Raw genomic sequence first — 21,844 nt, 5'->3', positions numbered from 1 at the left:
CTCCAAAAATTGAAAGTCAGCAGCTACAAATACTTTACTGTAATCCTCCTCTGAGATGATTCTTGAATCAGCTCTAGTGATGCTAGCGCTGCCACCTCAGCTAAAGGAAACCGACAGTGAAGCCTTGCGGCATTACAGCCTATTTCCTATTGCGCATGCACAAATTGTGCTGCACTCTGTGAATGGGCCCAGCTGCGGGGAGGGGAAGAAGGGGGGGGGGGGCAGAACTTCTGACCCACTTTGCTGTTGCAAACTGAGCTGGAAGTGGGAGCAGGTACCTGTCAAAACCAGGTACCCACTCTCCCCCAAAAAGTGCCAAATGTAGCAGTGGGGGGGGGGGGGGGGCTTGAGAAGGAGGCAGACAAGTGGAGCTTCAAACAAAGGTGATTTGTTTACTATTTAACATCCAAATTCTCAAAGATGAGACCCCTTGAATATCAACCATAAAGAGTGAAAGATTAACTTTCTTGTTGACGGAAAGTAGATTTTTAAAATATATTTTTAGTTGGTGTCATGCACTAGCATTCAGCCATAGTAAAATACAGGGATTTTATATTGATAGGGGAATTGGGGGGGGGGGTACCCAAAGAATCTGGAATGTTGCAAAGAGGGTCCCGTTATCAAGAAAGTTAGGGAGTATGCTCTAGCCAAGTGTGTTAGGTGAACAAAATATATAGCCTATGCTCTTGTAAAAATGCTATTTGCTCAGCTATCATTCTGACTCACTAGTTTTAAAATGGATGAAAACCCTCACATATACTCAGTGAAGTGAACAGCCTCAGATGATACACAGAAATTAGATAAATCTCCCTACATACGTTTTACATGTATATCTGTGTCAGGTCACCTGTGGCCAGATGACAACTGCACCCTGTTGGAGGCAGGGGCGCAGCGCAAGGTAGGGAACCCGATAGCAGATTGCTGCGGATAGACCGGAACGTGAGCCCAAGATTCCCCAGGGAGTGGAGTCTAAGACCCAGCAGGAGTTCACCAGAGCCTCTAGTGGTGAGGATGGACTTGGCTGCAGCTGGGCCCAGGTTGCAGCCCCTGGGGTCCCCCAGGTCACGCTCCATAGGGAGAGAAGAGAAGCAGCCACTCAGGACACACGGAATGGTGATGGGTAAGCCAAGGTCGGGGTAACAGGCAGACAAGGGTAACCAAGGGACAGGCCAAAGGTCAGGGTAACAGGCAAACAGGAATTGTCAGAGACAAGCCAAAGTCGGTACACAGAAAAGTAGATCAAGCACACGGCAAACAGGAAACAGGAAACAAACACTGTTGAACAGCAAGGCAGACCTGCAGTGCACTAGTTAATATAGACTTCCTGTGATGACCTGGGGTGGGGCAGGAACAGGAAGGAGAGGTGATAAAAAGGAACCAGAAGTGCAGTCTGACCTCTAATACAGACATGAAGGGACAGGTAAGCTTGCCAAACACTATTGCAAGTCCATGACAATCTGCTGTCTTCAGCTTTCTATTTTCTTTAGAAATGCATATTGTGTTAGAAATGTTTCTTCCTGTTTCAGCAGTGGGAGTGAAGTTTAGGCATACACCCCCCCCCCCTTAGCGAGTTGACTGGAGGAAAGGCATGTCCCCCCCTCCACATAGGCAGAGGAATGAAGAAACTTGCAGAGCTGTGCTGTGAATAGACCAGCCCTCTGCTTATCTGTCTCTAAGTCCCTTCCCTGACACAAATTTCAAGCTGTTTTTATCTCCTGTGGCAGAGAACTTGTCAGAAGTTATCATACTTATAACAGAAGAAAGGAGCAACAGAAAGACACAGTACTTAGGGCTTTGGAGAGAGATAAGTAAACACTATAGATATATGTTCCCGGGTCAGATTTCATGAATGGGGTTTACATCCACTTTAATACTCTTGAAAGTATGCAGATTCGGAAAGACAGAGAAAATAAGAAGTCCTTATCTGCACACTTACATGGAACAAAGGGTCAGCTTCCAAGTTTCTTTTATAACAGTTTTACTGTTACTTTACTAGATAAGGATTGATTTGAGGTAGGCAATAATAATTATTATTATTACTATTATTAATCCCATGCTTTGTCAGGGGCATTCAGTATGAAACATGGAGAAAACTGAGACACAGAACTTCAAATCCAACAGATTTTTTTAACCCTTGTTCACTTGTAAAACTGAACTTAAAATTTAAAATACAGGCTTTAACTGGAACTGGGCTCCAAGTGATGTGTGCTGCTTTTATTGTTTATAGAATGTTAATTTGAAGCATAAAGAGCTAGTTTTCATTTTCAGCAAGTATTACATTCAGTGAAAAATACTAGACTAATTAGTGTGCCAAGTTTGTCTTACCCCCTCGAAAACCCACATAGGATGAGCCTTTCAGCATTCTGGGAAGTTTGGTTATAAAGTAGGCAAATACAGATACTTCAGTGTGATTCACCTTATGTATTTCATTCATAGCACAGTACCTGAAAAATGTAAATATGTGAAGAATTTAATGACTGTTATTTTTCTTCATATCTGCATAAATAGTCATAATATCAATGGAAGAATAATAAAAAAATACTTAGGAGCATTGCAGAGCTAATGACCACAAAACTGATAATGTATATACCTTTTATATTACAGTACTTTGTGGTCAGGTTAATCTATGGCTCCCAAGCATGCTGTTGTAGAGAGTTCCAGTTTTGTTAAAAGGAAAAAGTCTTCAGAAAATCTTATAGTGTGTATGGCCCTTTACAAGCCAGTAAAGTACAAATACCCCCAAATGACCCCTTTTTGGAAAGTAGATATTCCAAGGTATTTAGTAAGAGGCATGGTGAGTTTTTTGAAGTTGTAATTTTTTTCCACAATTCTTTGCAAAATTAAGATTTTTTTAAATCTTTTTTATATTTTTCACAAAATGGCCATAATACCAAGTTATTTCTCATACACTTTATTGGCATACTTGAAACTACACCCCAAAATACATTCTGCTACTCCTCCTTAGTATGGCAATACCACATGTGTGGGACTTTTCCACAGCCTGACCACATACAGAGGCCCAACATCCAAGTAGCACCGTCAGGTGATCTAGGAGCAAAAATTACACATATAATTTCCTCACAACCTATCACACTTTTGAAGGCAGAGCTAATGACCACAAAACTGATAATGTATATACCTTTTATATTACAGTACTTTGTGGTCAGGTTAATCTATGGCTCCCAAGCATGCTGTTGTAGAGAGTTCCAGTTTTGTTAAAAGGAAAAAGTCTTCAGAAAATCTTATAGTGTGTATGGCCCTTTACAAGCCAGTAAAGTACAAATACCCCCAAATGACCCCTTTTTGGAAAGTAGATATTCCAAGGTATTTAGTAAGAAGCATGGTGAGTTTTTTGAAGTTGTAATTTTTTTCCACAATTCTTTGCAAAATTAAGATTTTTTTAAATCTTTTTTTTATTTTTCACAAAATGGCCATAATACCAAGTTATTTCTCACACACTTTATTGGCATACTTGAAACTACACCCCAAAATACATTCTGCTACTCCTCCTTAGTATGGCAATACCACATGTGTGGGACTTTTCCACAGCCTGACCACATACAGAGGCCCAACATCCAAGTAGCACCGTCAGGTGATCTAGGAGCAAAAATTACACATATAATTTCCTCACAACCTATCACACTTTTGAAGGCCCTTGAGCACCAGGGCAATGGAAACGCCCATAAAACAACCCTATTTTGGAAAGAAAACCCCCCAACACATAATCTAGGAGGCATAATGAGTCTTTTGAACATGTCATTTTTTTTTCCACAAGTTTTTGGAAAATGTGGAAAGAAAATGAAAATGCATTTTTTTTTTTTACACAAAGTTGTCAATTTATAATATATTTCTAACACATAGCATGTACATAGCAAAAGAGACACCCCAAAATACATTCTGCCACTCCTCCTGAGTATGGTGATACCACATATGTGACACTTTTACACAGCCTGACCACATACAGAGGCCCAACATGCAGTGAGCACCATCATTTCCTGACTTCCCATTACAATTTTGTATGCACTGTAGGGCACTGCTAAGCACTGTAGTGGCACTGATGTGGCACGAATGAGCACTGACGTGGCATGGATGTGGCATGGATGGGCACTGATGTGGCACGGATGAACACTGACGTGGCATGGATGTGGCACTGATGAGCACTGACGTGGCATGGATGTGGCACTGATGAGCACTGATGTGGCATGGATGAGCACTGACATGGCATGGATGTGGCACGGATGAGCACTGACATGGCATGGATGTGGCATGGATGAGCACTGACGTGGCATGGATGTGGCACGGATGAGTACTGATGTGGCATGGATGAGCACTGATGTGGCATGGATGTGGCACGGATGAGCACTGATGTTGCACAGATGTGGCATTGATGTGGCATGGATTAGCACTGACGTGGCATGAATGTGGCATGGATTACCACTGACATGGCATAGATGTGGCACGGATGAGCACTGATGTGGCATTGATGAGCACTGATGTGGCATAGATGAGCAATGTGGCACGGATGAGCACTGACGTGGCATGTATGAGCACTGATGTGGCATTTATCAGCACTTATGTGGCATGGATGAGCACTGAGGTGGCATGGGTGGGCACAGATGTGGTATGGATGAGGCATGGATGAGGCACGGATGTGGCATGGATGTGGCATGGATGAGCACTGAGGTGGTATGGGTGGGCACGGATGTGGTATGGATGTGGCATGGGTGAGGCATGGCTGAGGCACGGATGAGGCATGGATGTGGCATGGATGTGGCACGGATGATGCATGGATGTGGCACGGATGAGGGATGGATGGGGCACGGATGAGGCATGGATATGGCATGGATGAGGCAGAGGAGGCGTGCAGCCGCAGTTTCTCTCCTCTCCTCGCACACTGTACTGATCGTTGTGTACAAGAGAGGAGAGGAGAAAAATGAACTGGACATGGGCCGGTTTGTTGGACATTGGACAGAGCGATCACATGGTAAAGGGCCGCTTTCATTTGCCCTTTACCACGATCCGTGATGCGCCGGGTCACCGGGACCCGGCGAGCATGGACAGCTCCGTGTGTCCGCACCAGGAGGCGCACGGGAGCGCAATTCTTGGAGGTTGTCATTGTACGCCCTCCCAGAATAAGCCGACCGCATTGTAGCCGTCATTCGGCTATGGCCCGGTCGGCAAGTGGTTAAAAAACAAAATATATGTTTTCACCCATCAGTTAGAAGCTTTAGTATAGATTAATTCTCTGTGTACTGGTTTGTGCGTTTATGGCTTATTCAGTATAGTTTAGCTGTGACAGTGTTGAGCATTGTAAGGGTCACAACTCTGTTTCCAGGTGGGATTATGCATGTGTTTATTCTCTGTGGTTGCATTCCCTTTCTTGATGCCACTGCTAACTTGTAACAGTATTCCTGATGAGGAAACAGAGTAACTGCTTGGAAACACCTAGAATAAGGTGTTTTAGTTTAGTCTGAGAACATCTAACTGAAGTCTAGTTTTAAATTGAAACTCAGTGTTTGTTTCAAGTGATCGTAAAGTCTTGTTTTTTTTTTTTTGTTTTTTTTTTTAATAACATACATGTTATACTTACCTCTTCTGTGCAGTTGGTTTTGCACAGAGTGGCCCAGATCCTCCGCTTCTCAGGTCCCTCTTCTGTACTCTTGGCCCCGCCCTCCTGTAGGGCACCTGAGTCGAGTCGCAGCTCCCTGTGTCCATTCATAAACAGAGCCACACCCGGGCCCGCCCCTCTCTCTCCTGGGCTGCTCCCTCCCACCTGTCTCCCATACATCCATTAGCAGCCATGTGCTTCCATTGTGGAGACACTCAAATTAGAAAGTGTTAGGACTGCAGGTAACACAGGGTGACGTGTAGTGGCCCTGCAGCTTACACATGCGTTTGCAAATGCGTGTCAACTAAACCCCTGTTCTTTATTTATATCATGAGACAGGTCTACTTGGTTGGTGGCAGACTGGAGGGTAAGTACATCAGACTTGGGACTGGCTGGCTTTCATGCACCTCTTTTAATCCTTTTCAACTTTTGTTTTAGCAAATGAGAAGGGGAGTCCAGGGCAGCTGAGACACTCCTGCAACATCACTGGATAAAGATAGGCTCAGGTAAGTATTAGGGGGGCTGTTGCACACAATTTTTTTCTTTTTATCTTAATGAATAGAATGCATAAAGATAAAAAATAACCTTCTGCCTTTACAACTCCTTTAAGTCCTTTATCTGACTGGCATCCCCAATCTCATACATGTGAGGAGAGCTGCACACAGCAACCTAGGAGCCAGCAGCTTCCCAAGATTGAGGGCTGGTTCATGGCGTGTAATTCCTGTGCCGTATGTTTTTACAGCCCATTCATTTAAATGGCTGCAAATTGCACTGGAACGTGGAAAAAATGGTGTACTAACTACTTTTAAAAATGTACTGAATCAAACGGCATGGTACTGTGATACCATGTGATTTGGTGCCTGCAAACGGGCTGCATTTGTGATCTGCATTTGGGGTGCCATTAACAATACATTGGCACCCACATGAAGATTTCAGGGGCAATGCAATCACCTGTGGTGTGGGAAATGGACACAGAAGTCACGTTTCGTGCAGAGTGTTCTGGTGTGAACCGGCCCTGACAGAGACTAAACGGGAGAGAACAACCAATTACAGCGGCTTATAAAACAACAACTCACAGATCAAAACAGATCACACACACACTGTCTGTGACAAGCAGCTTGGAGACTCTGACAGAGGAGGAAGATTATTAAACATAAGACGACTGGATGCCAAGTAATATGCATATCAGGTGTGGAGAGCAAACCTGTTTTGTGAATTCTCTGATGTTATGGTTGCTCTTTCTCACGGTCCACCTCCGTATGCGGATCCGTGCTGCTCAGCGGGGGATTGATACACTGATCCCCCGCTAAACAGGCAGGTGACAGCTCCCTCTCCACTCTGTGTGCGGAGAGAGGGAGGTGTCAGAGCCCCGCTGCTCTCTATGAGGGAATCGGATGAGAACGGACCGCCTGTCCACTCTCATCCGATCTGATTCAATTCCCTGGACGGATGGAAAATAGGGTTTCCATCTGGCCGTATTTCACGGACAGGATCGGATGCGGATGGCAGAGGGTGTCAGCGGACATGTCTCCGCTGACATCCGCTGCCACATAGGGATGCATGGAGGATCTGATCAGATCCGCCTAAAAAACTGACAGGCGGATCTGATCGGATCGCTCGTGTGAAAGGACCCTTATTCTCAAACCAAGCACGCCTTGATCTTAGACACACACCCAAATAATCTAGTGATTTAAAGCAGAACTAAAGACAAAACTTTTTTGAGAAATAGTAGTTAACCACTTCCCGCCCGCCCTATTACAAAATGGCGGCGGGAATGTGGTTGTGTTATCCTGACTGGACGTCATATGACGGCGGCAGGATAACACAGCTCTGGGCGCCCCCCGGGGGCGCGCAGAGCGGCGATCGGTGATGTGAGGTGTCAGTCTGACACCCTGCACCTCCGATCTCGGTAAAGAGACTACTGACGTAGCTCTTTACCATGTGATCAGCCGTGTCCAATCACGGCTGGTCACATCGTAAACAGGAACAGCCGTTGATAGGCTTTCCTTAGTTCATGCCTGACAGGCACGAGTAAAGGAGCGCCGATCGGCGGCTCCCCTGACAGGGGGGGGGTCGGCACTGGTAATCAGATCATTGATTACCAGTGCAGACCCTCGGGGGGGGGGGATGCCACTAGATCCACCAGGGATGCCCACTATGACCCCAGGGATGCCCACTATGACCCCAGGGATGCCAACTATGGCCACCAGGGATGGCAATCAGGGCTCAGGGAGCCCCCCATTGCTCTCCCCATCAGTGATGCCCACCAGTGTCCTCCCTATCAGTGCTGCCCACAAGTGCCCATCATTGCTATCCTTTAGTGTCACCCACCAGTGCCCATTATTGCCCACCAGTGCCGCCTATCAGTGCCCATTAGTGCCGCCCATCAGTGCCGATCAGTGCCGCCCATCAGTGCCCATCAGTGCCCACCAGTGCCGCCTATCAGTGCCCATTAGTGCCCGTCAGTGCCACCTATCAGTGCCCGTCAGTGCCACCTATCAGTGTCCATCAATGCCGCCTATCAGTGCCCAGCAGTGCCGCCTATCAGTGCCCACCAATTCTGCATATCTGTGCTACCTATCAGTGCCACATATCAGTGCCTATCTGTGCCACATATCAGTGCCGCATATCCGTGCCGCCTATCAGTGCCACCTCATCAGTGCCACCCCATCAGCGCCTCCTCATCAGTGCCTGTCAGTGCAGTCTCATCAGTGCTCATCAGTGCAGGAAAAAACTTATTTATTTACAAAATTGTATAACATAAACAAAAAACTTTTTTTTTTTTTCAAACTTTTCGGTCTTTTTTTATTTGTTTAGCAAAAAGTAAAAATTGCACAGGTGATCAAATACCACCAAAAGAAAGCTCTATTTGTGGGGGGAAAATGACATAAATTTGGTGTAATTACAGTGTTGCATGACCGCGCAATTGTCATTCAAAATGCAACAGCGCTAAAAGGGGAAAATTGGCCTGGGCAGGAAGGGAGGGAAGTGCCCTGTATTAAATTGGTTAAAATGTTCTAGAATTTCCAACGGTCGTCACCAAGCTAGACACTTCATTGTCCGTGGTCGTTGGATCTCTCGGCAAACTCTCTTCTCGGATCACACCTATGCCACATTGTCGTTCTGGCAAAAGATACAGCTGGCTCACTTCCTGCAATCCCTGCCACCGGCAACCTCGTTCACGAGACGCCTTACTCCTTTTGAGGAACTTTGTGCATCGGACTCTCCCTTGCGCCATACTATATCTCTGCTCTACCGCCTTTTATCAGGCTCCGATCCATCCTTCAGACCCCTGTACCTGGCTCACTGGGAAAGGGACCTAGGGCTCTCTCTCTCGGACCACCAGGTTGAGCGCATTTTCTTTTTCACCTATAAGACTTCCACGTGCTCCAAGTATCAGGAGGCGGGCTATAAGCTCTTAACCAGATGGTACTACACCCCAGCCAGACTGCATAAGATGTTCCCTTCATGTTCGAACCTCTGCTGGCGATGTGGGGAGGAGGTGGGATCCCTCCTCCACGTCTTCTGGTCTTGCAACAGACTGCAACCCTTCTGGCAGGAAGTGATGCGTATTTCGCAGAAGTTCACAGATCATACCCTCACTTTGAGCCCTGCTCTCTTCCTTCTCCACCACAATAGCTTTCCACGGTCTTCTTATCGGAAATCAATTTTGCCGCTCCTGCTTACGGCGGCAAAGAGCTGTATCCCTCTTCTCTGGAAACAGGCACAATCTCCCACGGTGGCGTTGTGGCTGCGTAAAGTGGCACATATCAATGAAATGGAGGACCTTGTTGCGACTGACAGGGGCATTAGGGAGAAATTTCTCAAACGATGGTACTATTGGCATGAATTCAGCTTCTCCGATGAATATAAAACTTTGATCGCCTAGCTGGCTGTCGGCGGACCGGGGGGCCGCCACCGCCCCCCCCCCCCTTTTTTTTTTTTTTTTCTCTTCTCCTCCCTTCCATTTTTAGTCTCCTCCCTCCCTTCTCTGCTCTATGGCTTCCTTTTCTTTTGAGATTGTATTTTCTTTAGGCATACGTAACCTACCTGCCTCTCGGAATTTATAAGTGAGGCGGGCCGCCGGATCGGTCCCTCCCTGCCCCCATAGGCCGGCCATTTGATGGATGTCGGCGGGGATAGGGATTGAGACCTTTTCGGAGGGCCAACGCCCTGTTGTCGACTCTTGGTTCTTACCTCTCGCATTTATCTATGTTGGACCATATGTCCTGAGATGTGTTTTCACTTATTACCTTGTACATTTTCTTCTGTTTGCCTACTGTTTTTGGACATGTACCACTGCTCTTACATATGCTGTATGCCTATTCCTTTTTCAATAAACAGTGAATTTATAAAAAAAAAAATGTTCTAGAATTTAATTGTGTTACACATTGAGCGGGCTGTACACCACCTTTGTGCACCCCCCCGGAGAGTTAGGTGCCACACCTGAGGTTCTCTGCTCTAAGGTCTGCTGGTTTTAGTTGGTTGCTAACAGCTTAGAAACACCTGCTAGTTGCTTACATTTGAGGGCTGGAAGCCTTGCAATATTGTATTCTTGTGTAGAAAAAAAAAAAAAAAACATGTATGTTATGAATTTTAAAAATGTATTTCTTTATTATGCTTTGAGAAAACAAAGATGAGTTGGCTATTTAATGTGCTTTTACTGCTGAATTTGAAAATATTTAGTGTAAATAACCTTGGCACAGGTTCAATTTAAAAGTGGGTGGTCAACTATGGTAGGTAATATTTTGGGGAATTGAACTGAAGGCATGTCTAAATTGCAGATATTGTAAAAGCTACCTCAGGGTAAAGGTAAAGAGCCCCGCAATTGCACATATGATTTGAGAAGGTACATTATTTTCTAGATATCATTTTGTAGATAAAATTTATAGAGGTTGAATACAAAAAGACACCTTACTTTGCTGACGCCACAAGGTTTGCTCCCTGGGGTCCCTCGTCAAAGTCCGTCTGTATAATCAGTACAAGATTTCCAGATGAACTATTGAGAAAACTCCTTATTTGAAAAAAAAAAAAACAAGACACAATAAATACACAATTAAAAATGATCTACTATTCTACCAATATTTATGCTATGTAGCAGCAGGTGCTAATAAGTTATCAATGTCCCAAATTTAGATTAGGGAAGCTGTACAGTATATGCAATCAAAGTACACCATAGAGAATACACTGAACAAAATTATAAACGCAACACTTTTGTTTTTTCCCCCCTTTTTCCATGAGCTGAACTCAAAGATCTAAAACTATTTCTATGTACACAAAGGCCTATTTCTCTCAAATATTGTTCACAAATCGCTCTAAATCTGTGTTAGTGAGCACTTCTCTTTTGCCAAAATAATCCATCCACCTCACTGGTGTGGCATATCAAGATGCTGATTAGACAGCATGAATATTGCACAGGTGTGTCTTAGGCTGGCCACAATAAAAGGCCACTCTAAAATGTGCAGTTTTATCACACAGCACACAGATGGCGCAAGTTTTGCGGGAGCATGCAATTGCCATGCTGACTGCAGGAATGTCCACCAGAGCTGTTGCCTGTGAATGGAATGTTCATTTCTCTACCATAAGCCGTCTCCAAAGGCGTTTCAGAGAATTTGGCAGTACATCAAACTGGCCTCACACCCGCAGACCACGTGTAACCACACCAGTCCAGGACCTCCACATTCAGCATCTTCCCCTCCAAGATCACCTGAGACCTGCCACCTGGACAGCTGCTGCAACAATCGGTTTGCATAACCAAAGAATTTCTGCACAAACTGTCAGAAACCATCTCAGGGAAACTCATCTGCATGCTCGTCGTCTTCATCGGGGTCTCGACCTGACTGCAGTTCGTCATCGTAACCGACTTGAGTGGGCAAATGCTCACATTCAGTGGCATCTGGCACTTTGAAGAGGTGTTCTTTTCACGGATGAATCCCAGTTTTCACTATACAGGGCAGATGGCAGACAGCATGTATGGCGCTGTGTGGGTGAGCAGTTTGCTGATGTGGATGGAGTGGCCCATAGTGGCGGTGGGATTATGGTATGGGCATGCATATGTTATGGACAACGAACACAGGTGTATTTTATTGATGGCATTTTGAATGCACAGAGATATCGTGACGAGATCCTGAGGCCCATGGTTGTATCATTCATCCACGACCATCACCTCATGTTGCAGCATGGTAATGCACGGCCCCATGTTGCAAGGATCTGAACACAATTATTGGAAGCTGAAAAAAATTCCAGTTCTTGCATGGCCAACATACAGTGGTCACTGGCCATGTAACCCATTGAGCATGTTTGGGATGCTCTGGATCGACGTATACGACAGCGTGTTCCAGGTCCTGCCAATATCCAGCAACTTCGAACAGCCATTGAAGAGGAGTGGACCAACATTCCACAGGCCACAATCAACAACCTGATCAACTCTATGCAAAAGAGATGTGTTGCACTGCATGAGGGAAATGCTGGTCACACCAGATATTGACTGGTTTTCGGACCCCCCCCCCTGGTCCCCCAAAACAGTAAAACTGCACATTTTAGAGTGGCTTTTAATGTGACCAGCCTAAGGCCCTGTGCAAAAATCATGCTGTCTAATCAGCATCTTGATATGCCACACCTGTGAGGTGGATGGATTATCTCTACAAAGGAGAAGTGCTTAGACAGATTTGTGAAACATATTTTAAAGAAATAGGCCTTTTGTGTGCATAGAAAAAGTCTTAGATCTTTTAGTTCAGCTCATGAAAAATGGGGGCAAAAACAAAAGTGTTGCATTTATAATTTTGTTCAGTTTAGATGCGTACTAAATGAGACTCATTTAAAGTAAAATTAAAAAAGCTTAATGAAACACCCATTCTTTAACCACTTGCCGACCGCAAGTGCGGCAGGGCGGCTCGGCTGTGTCCATTCACGTAGGGCCACGGGAGGAGCAGCGGCCCTCCCGTGATCGTCCGAGAAACCGAGAGAAGACCCACCTGGTTATGTAAACAAAGCAGGCGGATCTTCTGTCAGACAGGCAGGGAAAGATCAACTGAAACTGTGATCTCTCTGTGCCTGTCACAGAGCCCTCCCCCCACACAGTTAGTAAGCATATTTGGCATACATTTAACTCCTTTGATCACTCCCAGTATTAACCCCTTCTCTGCCAGTGTCATTTATACAGTAACAGTGCATATTATTTAGCACTGATTACTGTATTAATGTCACTGGTCCCCAAAAAGTGTCAAAAATGTCAGTTAGGGGTCCGATCTGTCCGCTGCAATGTCGCAGTCCCGCTAAGAATCGCAAATCACCACCATTACGAATAAAAAAAATAAATAAAAAGTCCAAAAATCTATCCCGTAGTTTGTAAACGATATAACTTTTGCGCAAACTAATTAAAATACGCTTTTTGGGATTTTTTTTTTTTACCAAAAATATGATGCCTAATACAAATTGGCCTAAACTGATAAAAAAATTAAATTTTTAAAAATGTTTTATTGGGAATGTTTTACAGCAGAAAGTAAAAAATATGGCATTATTTTCAAAATTGTCGCTCCTTTTTTTGTTTATAGCGCAAAATCTAAAAACCGCAGAGGTGATCAAATACCACCAAAAGGAAGGTCTATTTGTGGGAAGGACATCAATTGTATTTGCACGACCGCATAATTTTCCATTAAAGTAACGCAGTTGTGAATCATAAAAAAATGGCCTGGTCAATAAGGGGGGTAAAACTTTCCGGGGCTGAAGTGGTTAAAAAAAACTTAATACATTAAAAAACAATAATATATGGATATAATGTACTATAATCACTAAAAGCTGCTCCTAAACCAAGTGTCAAAAAATGTCTTACATCCTAGTTGATTAAATTATAAATGCCAAAATGAGCATTGCTAAAAACTACCCAAAGCAATGCTTACTTAATATTTTAAAGTGAATTCACAAAGTGCAGTCCAATAAAGTCCAATAAAGTGCAATATATCAATAAACATGTGCAAATGTATTAAAGTGCATAAGCTGTCAAACAGTGTTTCTGATATAAAGTACTGTGACAAGTAGATTCACCCCTGGCATCTGGAATGATCTGCCAATACCGCTCTTGAGCCAGTGTACGCTCTAAATAGCAGAAGTGATGTCACAGCAGGAAGTCCCGCCTATACGCATTTTGCCACATCCAGGACATCATCAGGAAGCAACTTGCTAATTATGTGAGTGCACTACTTTTGTTCTGTTCTGGGGGTTTGTACAATAAAGGGATGTTGCGTTATGATTATTTCCCCAGTCTACTTCCTTTATGAATACACGAATATGGAGTACATTATCCCTATGATGTTCCAGGAAGCTCTGTGACTGGAGATTAGTGGAAAATGGTAGTGGAGGGATAATAATATCTTTGGTGCATTAGTGACCCACATATATAGAATGGTGCACTGCTGCTGGTGAGTGAGAACCCTGGTGGGGAAATGTGAAAAGCACAGTGTGATTTAATCAAGGACAAACCGACAACTTATCGTTGGATGGACTTATAATAGCATTTTATTTCAGAAACACTGTTTGTAAACGTATGCACTTTTGGTATATTTGCACATTTATTGATTTATTGCACTTTTTTAGACTGCAATTTGTCATTTTATTGGCCCAATTTGTATTCACTTTTAGATATGCAGTAAGCACTGCTCATTTTCACATTTATAAAGTGAATTTTATTTTGGGCAGGGCAATATGCTCACCTATTTCCCCCCTCATTGGACCACCATCAGCAAAAATAAATACTTTAGTGTGAGACTCACTAAACTTTCTACCACATGATAGCACATGTGATTAGCCCAGCATTGGCATATGGGAGTGGAGAGATAGTTCTCAGCCCTGTGCAAATTTCAAGTCACACTGGCTGAACTGAGCAGCAATGGGAAAGGAAAGGTTTATATTTGCTGCTGGGGAGCATGGAAGTCAAATGAACCCGTTGCTTGACCCTGAATGGGCATTAAATGGCCAAATAGAATCTACTAATATTTGTTTACTATTTGTGAAATCATCACACAGCTTTTAGTTGCTGAAATGCATTTTAGGCACATCTACACATTTATAAATTTAAATATTATCTAGGCAGGGTCTCTTACTTTGGCTTCCTGTAGGATTTGGTAAGCACAGATGCTTACATCCTCATTCATGCTGCTCATCATTTTCACTGATAATGATTCTGCTACTTTGCTGTAACTCTAGAGTACTGGAGCCTTTTTTGCCTTTGTGGCATGGCCAAAATAGTACAGAAGACTGGAGATGATGCTGTGTATATAATTAGCTAAAATTCACTTAGATATATTCACCTGGCCAAAATACAGGCTTCAAGCCCACAACAAATCCAGTATTATTTTACAGTATATGCAGTAACTGTAGATTTCCCCAGGGTGGTCCAAATGATGGGTTCACCCAAAGAACTGATCTTTGTATCTTTCCCATACTTTATCCGGGCATACATGGTGGAGTTACGGTAAGTATGACAGATTTATTAATGACTCACCACATTTTCTTCAGAAAGGAGAGTTCTGTATCAATCTGCTGCAAGGACAATATTTCAATGCTACTGACTTGACTGCTTAACTCTGTTTCTAAAATCTTTTTGTCAGCTGACGTGAGAAGACGGGAAAATGTTGTAATCTAAACAAAACAAAGATATAAAAACAATATTTTTATGTTCTAAAATGCTGAAGGTAAAACTAAAGTTTACTGAGTCAGCTAACACAAGTGATTTCTAGGCCTGCTCAAAGAAAATAGAATGGAAAAGCTGCAAATTCAATCTGCAAAGACTTTTTGCCATGTATGTTGATACAGGTTACCTAAACCCTGCCCGCCGACAGTATGCATATATGCGACCTCACTGGACTGGGCTTTTTTCAGTGGGGCCGCATATATATGTATCTGTCTTGCTGCTGGGAGTGTGCCATACAGCGTGATTCTAGCGCAGAGACCGGGGCCTCAGCGGGAGCCCCTGAGTCCCGTACTAACAATCGAGACCTGGACTTCCCAATTCCAGGTCACCTGATCACTGTGATAGCCAATCAGAGGCTATCACAGTGAAGCTTGCCCCTGTGTTTCTCACTCTGTGAATGGAGAGGAAAGATACATTGTATCTCTCTCTCTCCATGCAGAGATTTTGGGCAGGATTTAAAGAAAAAAAAATGTTTTTTAAATTAGTATTAGTGTCAGTTAGTGTCAGTGTGTTTTAAGTAGTATACAAAAAAAAGAAAAATGTGCACTATTGTTTTTGGGCTGTGCTATGGATACAAACAACTAACATACACATTTACGGTATTGCTGCGATCATCGGGAGCAGGGGAATTTATTTTGGGTTGTTCTTTGGTGGTTATTTTAGTAACAGTTTTTCTTTGATAATAAAAAAAAAAATCTGGAGATATCCATTACCATTTACCACCAAATAAAAGCCCACTTTCTCCTGAAAAAAAAAAAAAACAAGGTATAATCCACCTTGATGCACAAAGTATTTGTGATGATATACATGGTTTTACTAACACGTGTCAAGGTTGAAAAATTGTGCTTAAGCATTAACTTTTGTTTTACCCTTAGGTGCGAAGGTGTTAAAATGGATCTTTTTTTTAGACAGCTTTATTTGTGCTGACAAGCTGTAGATCTTGACTGATGAGAATTTCTCCATTCCCTCTGTGTGTGTGTGGTCGGATGTGCTGCAAGGCTTTGGCACCAAGAGAGCCCTGTGGCACATATGGGCATTTGCCAGGTCCCCTGGGTATCAGCATATGCGTGGGGTTTCCCACACAAAATCTATGGCCAGGAAAGCCTGATGTATTGTGTGTGCATGGTAAACCACCTGCACTTGCGCAGATCTGCAGCCGGTCTCTGCCAGGACCCGAAGGCCCATGGGGAACATCTGCACATGTGCTAGTATGGTGGCAACTGAGGAGTGGGCTGTGCCACCATACTAGGCTGACTGAAGTTCTGCTTTAAAGTGTGTGTAACGTCTCATGTTTTTTTAAAAAAAGTAACTAACATGTCATACCTACCTGCTCTGTGCAAGCAGTCCTGATTCTCCCCTTTTTGGGGCCCCCGCCAGCGCTCGTGGCCCCTCCCTCCTGCCAAGTGCCCCCATAGCAGGCCACTTGCTATGGGGGCACTTGTGCATGCTCACTCCCAAGCCCCACTCTCTTTGTTCATAAGGCACAGCTCCCCCACCCCCACCCCACTGGCTGTGATTGACAGCAATTGTAGCCAATGGCTCCTGCTGCTGCATCTCATCCAATGAGGAGAGAGAGACCTGGTAGAGCCACTGCTCTCGTGTACATCACTGGATTGAGATTGGGCTTTGGTAAGTATAAGGGAGGGCTGAGTGGGGAGCTGCAAACTGAAAGCTTTTTACTTTCACGTATAGAATGCATGAAGGTAAACAACCTTCAGCCTTTAGAACCATTTTAGGTTACTTGTGAGTGCCCACAATATTCTAATTTAGCACTGATTCAAAGTAAAGCCTGAATCCTATAATGAATTTTGCTAGGTTTTTCCATTTATGTATATCCCTGATCACTTAGAAATGTTTTACTCATACCCCTAATCTTCACCTAATGCAATTTCCTTGCAGGAGTTGTTGCTGTATTAAAATGTTTTTTTCAAAATGGATGCATGTAACTTACCTGTCCTGCCAATTTTTTCTTTTTTTTTTAACTACAGATTCTGAAAAATCTGCACACCAGACTCACTTCCTGGAGTGTCGGATGTGTGGTCCACCCCCAGGCTGCTACATTTTGTATCACAAGGCTGGCCTATGATGGGAATTGCATTTCCAGCACCACACATCTGACACACCTGACACACCTGGATACACTACTTGCTGTGGTTGTACACATGCAGATGTGCTCCCAAGCTGGGCTGTGCCAAGCTGGGCTGTGTCCATAGACACCCTCTGCTCCATCCTCACAGGATATGAGCTATTTTAAGACAAAAATTATTTAACACTTAGTGAGTAGTCCCCTGTGTTTCTGTAGTTTGTCATGAGTTTTGTCTCCTCATATTAGAGCCTCTATCCAGGAGAAAAGTAAGCACTATATCACCAAATGTCACTCAAAATGGCAGCCTCTCACACGGCAGATATACAGCTATGAAGTTGTAGGGTCAGATTCCAGGAATTCCTGGAAATGCACTGCCACTTTTCAGGAATAATAAAAAAGGTAATTTACAGAGTATTGCTTAGGCACAATTAACACTTCTACTATAAATATTCCCTAAAACATTAAATCACCTATAACCCTAAATTTTTTAGTACAGGTCCACTTTAATCTGCAATAGAAAGGTGACGTTGGCGAAATAAGCACAGTACCTCAGTGAGATTGGCACAATTTTTAGATCCAAACTTTACTTGACAAGACAAAAAATCCAGTAATGAACCATGTTTCTGCTTCTTGAAGTACTCATCAATTAAATCTTCCATGCCTAAGCGAACAACAGAATCGGGTGTAGCACAGTTTAGCAAAACATGTTGAGCTTTGTTCATCACAATGTAACTTTCAGTATCAGGATGCGATTCCTTCATATTTTCTATCACTTGAAGAACAACTGAAGCACAAGTGTTTGAGTGGTAACCAATTAAAACATCTGAAGGCCTGTATGTTTGGGCTTTCCCCATGGTGTGGTCTGAATTGCCTTTAGTAAAAAATTTTACCCAAGCTTCCAGCTCTTGAACAATAACCTTGTGTTCTTTTTTCAAGTATGTATTTATATCAACATAGTGTTTTTCAAGACGATTGATAAGTGGAATTGGAAAATCTTTGTACACAACTTCTTTTTCTTCAATTACTATCAGTCTGAATTTTGGATGGACTCTGCACTTGACACGGTGTGTACCTAAGCCCAGGTCAACATATTTTTGGCCAGCTAGACAGACATAATATTGATTTAATGCATCATAGAGGCTTTCATACAGATTCTGAAGATTTAGCAGTATAACCATTTTTCCAGTCTCCATGCAGATCTTAATGCGATTAATATTTTGGCAAACCTGAGTATACTCTTGGTCTTTTGGAAAACTAGACCCAAATATAATTTCAGGCTGTTGGTTCTCTTTAAAGACTTGCTGAAGAATCTGTAACGCAGAATAGTTTTTGGTCAATATTAGTAGGTAACGACAATCATCACTTTCACTGTTGATGTTCTCCATGACCAAGTCTATAGTGTTGATATCGTTTATATTTTTCTTTTTATCTTTCAGGAAAATGCCCAATGCATTCACTTCATCTTTCCCACTGAAATTCCTTAGGACAGCCCTAGCAATGTTTTCCAATGTCAGGTTGCTTTGAGACTCTTTGGTAAAAGTAAACACCATTTTGATCAGACTATAAAAGTCTCTTAGGCCAAAGAATTCCTTTTTTTGATTCTTGCAAACTTTAAGATAGGCTTCTGCAAAGCTGGAGAAGTGCTGCTGGAGGATCATACTTTCAGAAGAACAAATTCCCCTTGCACTGTTGACAAGTTCTTTCTCATCAGGGTCACCTCTAGAGACGAAGATACCTCGGTTCATTTTTGCTGGGTCTAGTGCCCAATTGGAGATGCCAATAAATCCAACTTTTTTGTGTGGTGCATTGTCATCATCAATGCATCCATCCTCCAGCAAAGGATGAAGTGTCTTTAAAGGCATTTTAGTAGAGTCTTCTGCGAGGCCTATTTCATCAAGAACCACAACAGATACATATTTGGTTAAATCTTTCCCTTCTTGAAATCTGGCACAATGCCTAAATGTGCCAATGATGCCCTCTGGTGTAGAATGAGGACTACACTGAAAAGACACCAGGTGAATCTGCTTTAGATCTTTGTACAATTCTGTATGAGCTGTCTGGCCTTGCATTGCATCAGCAACAATTGTCTTTGCAAGGGACTTTGAACTTCCAGGCTTTCCAACAAGAAAAAGTGGAATTTTAAGCTCAATGCAGATGACCATCATAAATAGGTTTTCCTTCAAAGCAAGATTTCTTGCGATAGTCTTTCCTATTTGCACACCTGCTAGGAAAAGATCCTGAATTGCAGTTATAGTATTTAAAATAGTATCAGGGTTATTGTAGGGCTGAGGAAAGACTTCAGAAATAGCATTCCTGTAAGCAAGTTTTGTTTCCAATGATGCATGATAACATACACCAACGGCTAGAATCAGAGACCAAGTTGTTTTATCTTTGACACTAAAAGAGCTCATATCCTTCTGTAACATGGATGTGTATTGTCTGGTCAATTTATCGTAATGGCTATAAAACCACTTGAAGACTTCTATGCAACGCTCCACATCCCTAAGACTTACAAAACTGCATTCATCATTTTTTTCCCTCATGTGGGACTGAGAGGTAGAGAGGACATTGGTTATTAAGTTGATATTAGTAGTAGAAAGCTGAATTTCTTTGGCTAGGTGTAGCACGATTTGTTGAATGTATTTCCTTTCAGTTTCATTGTTCAGTTGCCCAAAATCCCATACAAGTGGCATCATACTAGGAGGCAAAGCATGCACCCTATAAACAAGTTGTCTGAGTGGAATGGAACCAAGTCTTTCTTTGGTTTCATCTGCTCTCACTCTATAACCTAGACCAGCAGATTCTAAACGTTTGATCATATCATCAGAGTGCTTTCGGTAAGGATTACAAGCAGCAATTATATGTAGTCCAGAGTCCTCGTCTAAGGGCACACCATTTACTGTGCGATCGCACAGAGCTTCTTTGATGCTGCTAATGGCTTCAGTAGTGTTTGCCTCATCAAAAAACAACACAGTTTCACATCCTTTTTCTTTATTAACTCTTGCAATTTCTTGGGCCTCTAAAATGTTTTGGTAAATCATTTCAGCAGTGGTACCTCCATGAACCTTTACAAGCTTCAAGTTTTCTGTTTCAACAAATCCCCTGCAGAGTTGACATAAAAATTTAATGAGTCTGGTTTTCCCACAACCAGTTTCTCCCATGATGACTACAGGGATTCCACATCGGAACCTCATTCTAATTGCCAAAATCTTTAGCATGTTATCCATGGTCAGCTCGTATGTTTCATCAGGGTCAGTCGGCCACTGAATTCCTAGCACCATACACAAACTGTTTATTTTCTCGTGTCTGGGCAACTGGTCAAAATCAAGATTGAACTTCACCCTCTGAACCTTCAGACCTAAATGAAGATTGGAGGACATGACATTTTGTCGAATTATGCTGTTATTTCTGGGATTGATGGCATCCACTCCACCATTGTTATTTGGCTTCAGGTGAAATCCAAGAAATGTCATAGACTCATGATCATCATTGAAAAAGACATATGGATGTGGCTCTGACTCCCATCGTTTACGCAGTAAGAAAGGTACTAGGTCTCGTTCTTCTACTCCATCAAGATTAATGCCTTTTCTTCCTGGGCTTTGATCTGCAATGTTCAAGGAAGGAGTAGCAAAATCTTTTGCCATCATTATCATAAAGTTTACCACAAAATTTTTGAATCCCTTCAGTGTATCTTCAACAAACTCAGGTTTGCAGAACACAGACGATTCACAGTCTTTCAGTTGAATATTTAAAAACCACGTAAAATTCCTCAATTCAGACCAGGAAGGGTCAACTATTCCACAGTACAGCAGGAACATCTGCAGACATCTTTCTGGGTCTTTTTCTACATGCCCTTCCTTGTAAACAAATGCGTCTAGATTTTCTTTCTGGTCAAAACGAATCAGGTACTGGTAAGGTCTCTGAAAATATTCGATGTGAAATTCCTCCATATCCATTCCTGGATCTCCACCATCTGTCTCATCATTTTCTGTGTTTCTTGTAAGAATCTCTTTAGGTGAGCGACATGATATTTTTGGGAAGAATTCTGTAAAGTTTGTTTGCATAATTCCAGGAATCTGTACATAAAAGAAAACAATAATATTTAATTAGGCTATTTAAAACACAAACACCTTTATATCAAAAACACTGAACTGGGTACTAGATCTGGATACTAAAAATGAATGTATTATCCCATAAAAAATAATGTTTAGACTGATTAGAAAATACTGTTAAAGCTGCTATTTTTAATCACACTATTTCTAAAAATGAAATCTTTCATTTAGTAGCAGTCACTTTTTAACTCTTGCTTGAACCAGCTGTTTTGTCAGGAGGTTTAGAGGTAGGAATATGTAAAGGCTGCCATTGCATAAAGCAGAACTCCACCCAAAAGGGGAAGCTCCGCGTTAAGGACTCATCCCCTGCTCCTCTTGCACAATTGCCACTTTTGAGCAGTGGGGGAGGG

At 42.8% G+C, this 21,844-nt stretch overlaps 1 protein-coding gene across 1 annotated transcript in view; it reads right to left on the bottom strand.

Annotated features, from left to right (window-relative positions):
- The window catches only part of LOC309552694 (E3 ubiquitin-protein ligase RNF213-like), a gene marked incomplete at its 5' end in the record, with an annotated part of 1,269,694 nt that overhangs the window by 423,428 nt on the left and 824,422 nt on the right, over positions 1 to 21,844 (bottom strand). The window contains 4 exons of the mRNA XM_082253620.1: positions 2,326 to 2,444; positions 10,527 to 10,622; positions 15,108 to 15,244; positions 17,931 to 21,458. Of these exons, the coding sequence (XP_082109746.1) occupies positions 2,326 to 2,444; positions 10,527 to 10,622; positions 15,108 to 15,244; positions 17,931 to 21,458 (3,880 nt within the window). The remainder of the gene's footprint in view (positions 1 to 2,325; positions 2,445 to 10,526; positions 10,623 to 15,107; positions 15,245 to 17,930; positions 21,459 to 21,844) is intronic.

Source organism: Pelophylax lessonae, assembly GCF_965119305.1.
Source record: "Pelophylax lessonae genome assembly, chromosome: 4".
NCBI lineage: Eukaryota > Metazoa > Chordata > Amphibia > Anura > Ranidae > Pelophylax > Pelophylax lessonae.
The sequence above is the reverse complement of the archived record's forward strand: the minus strand, read 5'-3'. Positions and strand labels throughout refer to the sequence as shown.